The sequence below is a fragment of the Calonectris borealis genome, chromosome 16 (genome assembly GCF_964195595.1).
Source record: "Calonectris borealis chromosome 16, bCalBor7.hap1.2, whole genome shotgun sequence".
Lineage (NCBI taxonomy): Eukaryota > Metazoa > Chordata > Aves > Procellariiformes > Procellariidae > Calonectris > Calonectris borealis.
In genome coordinates, this window is record NC_134327.1 from 9,987,489 (window position 1) to 9,997,920 (window position 10,432).

Consider the following 10,432-nt stretch of genomic DNA (forward strand, 5'->3'; position numbering starts at 1 on the left):
AATAAAACCACTTACTTCAATGTGGATTCAAATATGCTACATTCAAATATATAGATGCTAATCGTACAACCATAGAATCATTAAGGTTGGAAAAGACCTCTAAGATCATCGAGTCCAACCGTCAACCCAACACCACCATGCCCACTAAACCATGTCCCTAAGCGCCACATCTACACGTCTTTTAAGTACTTCCAGGGATGGTGACTCAACCACTTCCCTGGGCAGCCTGTTCCAAGGCCTGACCACTCTTTCGGTAAAGAAATTTCTCCTAATGTCCAATCTAAACCTCCCTTGGCGCAACTTGAGGCCATTTCCTCTCATCCTATCGCTAGTTACTTGGGAGAAGAGACCAACCCCCACCTCACTACAACCTCCTTCCAGGTAGTTGTAGAGCGCGATGAGGTCTCCCCTCAGCCTCCTCTTCTCCAGGCTAAACAACCCCAGTTCCCTCAGCCGCTCCTCATCAGACTTGTGCTCCAGACCCTTCACCAGCGTCGTTGTCCTCCTCTGGACACGCTCCAGCACCTCCATGTCCTTCTTGTAGTGGGGGGCCCAAAACTGAACACAGGATTCGAGGTGTGGCCTCACCAGTGCCGAGTACAGGGGCACGATCACCTCCCTGCTCCTGCTGGCCACACTATTTCTGATACAGGCCAGGATGCCATTGGCCGCCTTGGCCACCTGGGCACACTGCCGGCTCATGTTCAGCCGGCTGTCGACCAGCACCCCCAGGTCCTTTTCCTCCGGGCAGCTTTCCAGCCACTCTTCCCCAAGCCTGTAGCGTTGCCTGGGGTTGTTGTGGCCGAAGTGCAGGACCCAGCACTTGGCCTTGTTGAACCTCATACACTTGGCCTCAGCCCATTGATCCAGCCTGTCCAGGTCCCTCTGCAGAGACTTCCTACCCTCGAGCAGGATAGACTATTCTGACAAAAAAAAAAAAATCAGCTAATCTTTTAATAGGAATATTTAGATAAAAAAAAAAAAAAATCCCAAAACATTACTTGTCTAGTCTAAACAGGATAAGATCTCTAACTGAGAGGAAAGCTTCGTAAGTCCCTGTCAAGCAACTTTCATCCTTTTTGTTATGGAAGACACTTTTCTCTGCTTCTAGTTCCTCATGCATTTTAAGGATCACAGATTTTTCTATAATGGGAAGCACTAGCCTTTTTTCCACCCCCGCCAGAGAAAAGATACTTTTTTGTTTCAATTTCTGCATCTGCAAGAGATATTTTGGCAGTTAGTAGAAGTGTGTCTCTGTGTTGTATCTATAGCTGCTCTTCTGAAATAGCTGTAGAGTGGCTTTACAAAGCCAAGTACAACTGGAGGGAACATTTCTGAAAAGTCCTGTATAGCTGGACCTCCAGCAATTTTTCACATTTTTTATATTTGTAAAGTTGAGGTGACCTGTTCTTCTAAGAACTAGATACAAATCTATGATGTGATTACAAAAGTGATTTCTTTGAAGACACACTATTTACTCAAGAAAGAAAATTAATATAATTTCATTTCCTTTCCTCCCATTTGTTAAAATTCTGTCTTTCTCCATGCTTCTGAAATGCAGATAATAGTTTAAAATTCAGATGTTACTGACGATGTAATTTGTGTCATACCTGTGTCTTTCCAATGGTAGTTTTTTCTAGAGTGACATATTCGAAGTTAGTTATATTTTTGTTATTATTAAGCAAATGTTTCTATTTGTACTTATTTAAACACAGTTCATTCTCTTTGCTTGTCAATATAACAAAGACCTGTTAACCCTCTCCAATGCCAATACCTCTAAGTAAAAAATGCTGTAGATATATCTGACATCCTAGTAGTAGACTTAAATGAAACAGAAGGAGAGGAGGCTTCTTTGAAGACTACCATTGTTTCCTGATGCCTTTCCATTTTACAGGAGTACCGTTATAAATATTCTGTCATCCTTTGAACTTGAATGGACTCTTTCACCATTAATCAAAACGTGATGCAACAAACTTCCAGTTTCTGCTTTTTAAGTTTCTTTAGTTAATTTTACTTTGAAGTACAAATTTACAAAGGCCACTTCAATTTCTATTGTATGATTCAACAGATTACTTAGAAACCAAAAACATCTGTGAGAAGGACAACCCAAAATTTGTTTAGATGTTATATTGAAATACAAAATATTTTAGTTGTACCAATAAACAATAAAATGTGAATTTTTTTAGCTACTGGCAGCCAATTATAGGATTCCTGACTTCAGAGAAGTTTGCTATCATACCTACTAATGGAACTTTGATCATACTGTGGTACAGTTTCTCAATTTTAGCAGTGACAACTATGTTTTTTTATATATATAAAAAAAAAAATTTTTTTTATATATATAAAAATCACAGAAGGTTTTTTGCCATCAAAATGTGATCTCTGCTTCAAGAGACTTTTTGAAGAAAGTCTCAAAAACATTTATCACCATTAGATACACATCAGCAAAATATTTTTTAAACAAGCAGCAAGAAAAAGACTAGTAATTGCTTAATTTGATTAGATCAGTCTTCATTTTGAATCATTGTTTGAATGCTGACTTAATAGCAGAAATACTAGCTTTATATAGCATTATCTATTTATTTTCTAATGTATTTCCACTCAGCTGTGGTTTTGCTGAATATGGACATTAGTACATATATTCCTCAGCAACATCCACAAAAACAGCACTAACTTTCATGGGGCTGCATAAAGCATTCCTGAATACAGAGTTTATGCTGTTTTAAATCACCTGTCCACTATAGCTCTAAAATCACTTAAGGTGATGGATTTGTACTACTTTCTATGAGAATTTCTTAATATTTCACAGATTTCATTCCCGAGAAGTTTGCTATGCAGAGTAAGTCTCCTAGTACTCTTAGTTACATCCCTGAATAATTCTTCTCCCTTCCTATTACTACAGATAGATTGAAATGCCAAAACCCCATGATACTCCAGAAGAAAGCTGCATCGAAGGGCCACTGAAGTCAAGTACAAGTAGCTAAGGTAGAATATTCCAGGGCCTCACTTAAGAGCTCAGCTAAGTAGGTCAACGAAAGCAAGCAGGGCAGAACATTCGGATTCATGGTATTGATTACTTACTGGACCTGCATTTTCTGGTCTGTCAGTTGGTGTTTTAACAGTAGTATCTTTGGAAGACTCCATTCTTTTATCTGTTTGCAAAGACCCCAGATAGTCTGGCGGTGGGAGGACAACATCACCTTTTTCCACGAGATTTACAGAACTAATACTTCGGATTGGTGCAGGGCTGCAAGACAGAACCCAACAAATAACATTTTCAGTTCCTATAATACATCTCTCTCACTTATCTTTAGCCCTAGGAACGCACAAAAGTGCATGAGCTGAAAGTTGATAAAGGCGTACAATTCCACTGAAGTCAGTGGGACTCTAAATTAAAGTTGGGGTGAAGCTAGTTCTTGGGTCTTTGTATAATCATTAAAATATGTTAATGTAATCAAGGCATCATACTACAGACTGTTAGAAAGTATTTACTGTATATGTCACTGAACAACAAAGAACATAAGCAGAAAAATAACATTTTTAATAAGTGTTAGAGAAGATGTGGGCATTTCTGCAAGTCCCACCCAAAATGTTACCTGGGCACTGGGACAAATGCTTTTTCTTCCGCTGGTTCTTCTAGTGGTCTAGTATACGATGATGGAAACCATCCTTTTCTGTAACGGGAAAGTTTTTCAATTTCATGTTATATAGAATTGGAAAGATCTTTCAAAAGACAACAGTGGACAAAACAGTAGACTCAATGAACTGAGATTTAACTTTTAAAGACCCGATGTCTGATGATACCAAATTAGTGTACAAAATCTCCCTAAAATAAATGCAATGATTTACCTTACAGAAAGACTCCAAGTCTCCAGTCAATGACAGCCAGCAAAAAAGGTGGAAAACCATTTACTAATATCTGCTAACAAAATCTGATGAGACATGTTTTTCCTTCACGTTCAAATTGGGTAATATATTGATTATCTTACACTTTAGTTGCGTCATGTTCCCCATAAAGCCAGCCATCCTTTTCTTCAGCTACAAGAAGTGTGATGATATCCCCCTGTGCAAAGCTAAGCAATGTCTTGTTACTTCCAGCAGTATGTGGGAAGATTGTCTTTACTTTTTGCCTTTTCATTATGTTTAGTCCCGTGGCAACAGAAGTTGAACGCGGTAAATTGGCATCATCTGAATTTTCTGTCAAAAAAGAAAAAGACCAAAAAAAAGGCAAAATTAGCCACACACTAACAAAATTAAATACAACTAGTAGTCTAACAGGGAAAAAAAAAGTAATAAAGGAATACTCAAGTGCATATCAAGTTCTGAGACTTTGTATTGCTTTGGTTTCCACTTAGACACCTCTCAATTATCTGCCAATGTTTCTTATCACCATGAAGTTCTTAATAGCATGTGCATTTATATACACACCCCCCCCCAATAAAGTTGAACCAACAGACATAAAAAGTTATGTAAGTTTTAACTTGCTACTTCTTTCCTCTTTTGGCATGAAAAATGCTAAACGTTCTCAGCCGTAAAAGACATTTGAAAATTTTCCATTCTAAAAAATAAAAATGTAACTGGGTATAAAGTCCAAGATTTCATTTTCAAATGTGCCTAGCACTCAACTTCAACTGAATCGATGACAGTTGCAGATAGTTGGCACTCTGCAGACACCAGATGTTTACCAGAAGAAAACGTAAAGGAGGTCTCAAAATTGTATGTTATTTGACCAGTACAATCTATTGTAAATGCCTTTTTAAGGAAGAAATGCTGGAATTGCTATTACCACATTGAAAAGTTCTGCATTTCTTATGTTGTGATCTAAGCTTAGTTCTTTCCCTCCCTTCCCTGTAGCAGAGAAGGTAAAAAAATCAATATATTAAAAACTTAGAAAACAAATCTTAATAGGATTTTACATTTCAGGAAAGAAATACAAGACTGTGCTCATTCTGTCCCATGAGCATTCTTCCCTAACTGCTACATGTCCTCAAAGGAAATCAAAGTGAGACTGTAATAGTAGTTTGTGTTTATTTGTGTGCACTGAAATAATCGCTCAGATGTGTCTTGTTCAAAATTATAGAACGTATTCTTCTGATAAGATTGGAAGTCGTAAGAACAGTTAAGCTGCGTTAATCAGGGACACACAGAAAGTGATTAAAATAGAATCTACCTATCTTGACCTGCATTTTACTGCAAACAATTCTCCTCATCTTATAACACATATTTCTCCTGTTAGGTAACTTATATAAATACTTCGTAAAGACCATTTTCTACTCCTCTATGTGTCTTGGAATTCACATCATAGTAGTCAAGAAGTCCTAAGATAATTTCGAACACTATAGTATGTCATTTACACTTACATAGTTTGCAACAAAGTGACACTCACCGGCTGAATTATTTAGTTTTTCAGAAGACGTCTTTGGAACCGTTGCAGGATTGTTAAACATATCAACCAGTGGACTAGTGTATGCCCTACCTGTAGGAGCAGGGGGCACCTTTGATACATTTTCATGATGAAGATGAAAATCATTTCCAATCTAGAGTCAAAAGAACAACGGTATCACAATACTGAGGAGACGGTGACAACGTATTTGCAACATCAAATTCTAGAAAGCAATGCTTAAATATTCCCAAGTGATACATATTTAGACCCGTCAGAAAGTCCTCATGTTCCTATGAAATTGCTGATAGAATAGCTTGTAAGAGGCTTCTGTCCCTTTATAAACATTTGTTAGTGGGAATGCTATGATAGATCTTTTTTCCACAAATAGCACAGTTACACCTAGATAATCTCCAGGTTTTTTTGTTTACCACTATCATTTAGAAATTCAACAACTAATGGTGACACAACATACAAATAGGTAGAATTTAGAATTTAACCTGTACTCTAATACGCTAATAAGAATCGTGGACGGAAGAAGGAAGGAAAATAGAAAGTAACATTTTGTTATATGTGATCACTATAACTTACAGATAAGAACGTAGAAAATGGAATGGTTAGAACAAAAGTAGTCCTGAGGCTGGGCTCTGCAGAAAAAGTCCTAAGTACTGAACTGAAAACTGAGCCTTGTTTGGATATGTGCTTCTGCCTTCTATACTGTGTATTTTTCCTGTAGCGGAGATTCAGCTTAATGATTTTGCTTTCATACCCGACCCCAGTATATTCCAAGTGAGGTACATAATAGACTCGATCCCAAAGTACGAAAGAAGCTAGTGAAGCCACTCTACTCCCATTTAAGAGAGAACCTTTAACCATCAAAGCACAACATACCGTGGTATTTCTCTCTATCATTGGTGAAGGCTGTGGAGTTCCTGATATTGGAGTGGAACCAGGGGTCCTTATTTCGTCTATCATCATTCTGACTTTTTCAGGCACTTTGGTGGCATCGCTACAGATTTCCTGCCACCCAGGCAGCTTGGATTTTAGGAAGTCCGCACACTGCATCCAAGTTTAAAAGGTACTTGTGTCAAAGATACGCTTTTTTTCATGAAATTGCACAGACCTACTTGTTAATTTTTATTATATCAAAATGATAACACCAGCAAAATGGAAGTATTTTCAAAGATTTTTGTAAGTAATACCTCTTTGAAACAAATAGTATGTTGTAGAAAGAGACTGTCCTTTTTCAGGGTCAGATACTGGAAATACCTGATCAGTCCATACATTTTTTTCTTAATATATGATTTTTAAAAAGTCACAGTAACCCTTTATTGTTGCTACAATACATTTAAGAGAATATTGCATGGTAAACATTTTCTATGAACGGATCACAATGCTGTAGTGTCTGGCACTACAGTGTTCCTATGTGCTATCTTAGCTATTTATGGCAGTCTGATCTCCTGTATGATTAGATTTCAGGAGTTTCATTTCTGTTTACACTCATGCCACTGACCTGAATGTGATAGAAGTGCATGTGCTGGGTAAAGCTGCAGTGCTTGTCAACCAGAAAACAGAATCTTCTTTTTTCTTCAAGGAGAGCTTCTCTGCAGCCTTCTGCAATAAATCTCTGAATATCACTCTGTCGAGAGCTCACGGTTTCCAAATACTAAGAAAAAAAAGAAAAAAAAAATCACATACAGTATCTGAGTTTTATTTGATAATATATCCAATTACTGAAGCAAACTCCAAAAGCCTTAGATAAAAGGCGGGTGGGGTAGGGTGGCTCTACTTCCAAGTCTTTCTCTTTTCATGCACACACCTAACTCCCCTAATCTCATCAGGTAAATGTATATTCTTATTACAGGCAATCAATAATCTATTTAGGGAGTGGGGGGGAAGTGAAGCAAAACAAGAAACAGTCTTTTAGCCTCTAAATAAAATACTGCAGTAAATAAGAATATGACATCAAAGCAACAACTGTGCTGAGCAATTTTAAGGCCACAGGTGTTCTAATTAGACTAATTACCTTCATCTGCTCTATAGCAGTTACATTTACTCTTACAAAGCTATGATGAATCTCTACTTCATTTTAGAAAAAGGAAAATGAGTTACTAAAAAGACTAAACTGTATTTGTCTGAGGTTATGAGGATTCATGGCTAAACTGTGATTAAATGCTAATCCTTGAATCCTCAGTCCAATACCTTAAAAAAAAAAAAAAGAACTGTTATGAATGCAGGTTAAAAGAAAGCTAGTAAGAAATAGGAGCTAGTACTATTTATGTTTACCGTACTGTCTTATAAACAAAGCTTTCTTTGAAAAGAATATTAAAATAGAAAAATATGGAGGAAAAAAACATATAAGCTAGCATGAAATAAAAGTATTGTGCAAATAAAAATATCAATGGCAAGTATTTTCTGAGATACACGACAACCAGAATATGACTTAGTATTTAAAATAAAATTTCTCTTCATTGCCTTGCCATTTCTTATTTCGCCTCAAGATGGCAATGCAGTCTTAAGATCAGTAGGAAAGGTAATAATAAGTGATAACAGAAGTTGGCATTTGCCTATTTTGGGAAATTAATTTGTAGCAAATTACTACTGAATTTGCATAGCATAGCTGACTCCCTGTGTAAACCTCTGCATAAAGGTGTAGTTACAGAGGTACTTTAAAAAAAAAAAAACCAACAAAAAACAAGTAGCGGTCAAGGGATGAAACCTAGAAACTGAAGCAGAAGTCTCTGAATATGTACAGCAGAGCAGTCCAGAGCTTAATTTGAACTGGAATACATACTCTAGGAGTGCCTTTAATATAAACCAACTTTGATGAACCAAAAATGCATGTTTTTTGAAATTGTAGAGTTTGACTGTTACCAAACAACTTACAGAGGAGTTATGTATATTAACTAATAACATTGCATATACAAAAATCGTGGTAAGCTTCAGAAGTCAAGTTTTAAAGCAGATGTGACCTGTAATAGCTTAAAATTTTCTGTTGACCAGTTCTCATACAAAGAAAGAAACAAATAACTTAAGAGACAATACACTGACCTCCATTTCTTTATGCTCATATTTCATTACATTTCGTGCTCCTTGGCTTTTCCTTCTGATTTTTTTCAGCTCAGCCTGAGACTTCTCTAAAGAATCTAATTTGCTTCTGTGTTCAGTCTGGTACCTCTTTAAAGTTGCCTGCAGTCAAAGCATTTAAAACATCTCATAATGCACTCAGCAATGTAACTGGGTAAGTGACTAAAAAACATTACTATAACCTGTGGGATACCGCTAATACACATCAAATGAGTTAGGCAATTGCCTTTCTCAACTTTAGTTTAAAAATGCCATTACGTCATGTATTGGTTCCCTTTTTAACTCAAAACAAGCATGAAAATTTTTGCCATGTTTATGTATCTAAAGCTTAATTCTAATGTATTGGTTAATTAACTGTTAGGGAGCAATTTCTGAAAAATTCTTTGACTAGCAATAGGTAAATAAAATATGACTTTTAGAATTGAATGTACTTACATTCATATATTTTACATCCAGGTCTGTTTTCTTCTCCAGTTCAGATATAATTTCCTTATGAAATTTTTTGAACTTTAAAAGCAAATGAATGAAGTGTTATTAAAAATCGGCAAAAGTAATTTATAATTTCAAAAGGAAAATAGATTAAAAAAAGAAATTGTTTAGCTTACGCTCTCCTCTAGACTGTCATTAAGCTTCTTGTGTGTTCTTGAAATTTCTACGAGAACTTGGCCTGTTGATAAACATACAACCATATTTGTTTCTTTCATAGAGTTCTGAAGTTAGTTAACAAAAAGCAGTAATAAAATATATTTAACTAATATATTTATTAACCAGAATATATTTAAGAGGGATAGGAAATTTCTTGCTGTTGCTCATCACAGCAGTTTAAATAAATAACTAGATCTGGCCACAGACAAACCAAGAAGCTCATAAGTGACAGTGGAAGAATTAATCATGCATTATTATGCAAAAGGGACATGGAGTGCCAGACAAAATAAATACTTCCTTCTCTCCAGAATAGCTTATATTGATTTAGTAACAGCCTCTTTTCTTGCCAAGTCAGAGAACAGCACACAAGAACTAGAGATAGTTGTTACTATCCAAATAGCTGCTCTCCATTTTTTAGTCTGAGAATTGAACTTTAATGTTTATTAACTAACTGCACCTTCAGAATTAACAAAGTAACCTTTCACATTCATTCACAGCACACCTGCTAAAACAGATCTGATACATATGCTGATTAATTTCCCATGCTGTTTTATCAGCGATTACAGCCTGACTGTACGGCATTAACCAACAGCCAAGAAGCAGCAGATTTCTCGGCATCCTCTCAACAGATCCTAAATATGCCCATTATGCTCTGCTGTCTTCCAGAACAAAATTACACAGCTTACTCTTAACTGCGAGCAGTTAAAAGCTGGACTGTTTCATTTTGCTTTAAGAGGGTATAGAGGAAAAATACCTCAATCCTTTGGGTGTGGTTCTATGTGCAAACCAATGTAAACTGCGCCTGCTGCAGTCCTGCCCTGTATGCAGACAGCCACATCATCCTGCTCTGGATACAGATGGCCACACCATCCCCACTCCCTTCTTTGCGCTGGCACTGACGCACTGAGTGTGTGCCAGTCTTGTCTGGGAGATTGCAACATACTGCTGAGAAGAGTAGTTGGAAGCGTCCTGAAGTGCCCAGTTTGTCTTCACCCGAATTAGACCTGTAGATGGTTACCAGGTCTCAACCAGGAGCCTTTACAAAAAACTCAAAGCGCTGGGGCCACGATCAGATTCCCAAACTGCGTCACATCTGAAAGTCTTGACTAGAGATGTATTTTACTGTCATTCCATTTCCATGGCAAGAACAGCAGGTTCACTTCCACAGCTGGTTAACTGGCACGCCTCCTCTAGTAATCTGTCTATTCCTCAGTCAACCTTGCAGTTATCCCACCGGGAAGTATTTGCCATGCAGGTGCTTGCAGTATTAAACCCGCAATAGTGCTGTCCTAATGTACCGGCAAGCTTTACAAAGGTACA

General features: G+C 37.0%; 1 protein-coding gene across 1 annotated transcript in view; it reads right to left on the reverse strand.

Annotated features, from left to right (window-relative positions):
* BAIAP2L1 (BAR/IMD domain containing adaptor protein 2 like 1) overlaps positions 1-10,432 on the reverse strand; it is a 44,137-nt gene that overhangs the window by 4,150 nt on the left and 29,555 nt on the right. The window contains exons 4-12 of the mRNA XM_075165213.1: positions 9,073-9,134; positions 8,903-8,974; positions 8,432-8,569; positions 6,894-7,046; positions 6,272-6,439; positions 5,387-5,537; positions 3,990-4,197; positions 3,597-3,674; positions 3,082-3,247 (exon numbers count right to left, since the gene is read on the reverse strand). Of these exons, the coding sequence (XP_075021314.1) occupies positions 3,082-3,247; positions 3,597-3,674; positions 3,990-4,197; positions 5,387-5,537; positions 6,272-6,439; positions 6,894-7,046; positions 8,432-8,569; positions 8,903-8,974; positions 9,073-9,134 (1,196 nt within the window). The remainder of the gene's footprint in view (positions 1-3,081; positions 3,248-3,596; positions 3,675-3,989; positions 4,198-5,386; positions 5,538-6,271; positions 6,440-6,893; positions 7,047-8,431; positions 8,570-8,902; positions 8,975-9,072; positions 9,135-10,432) is intronic.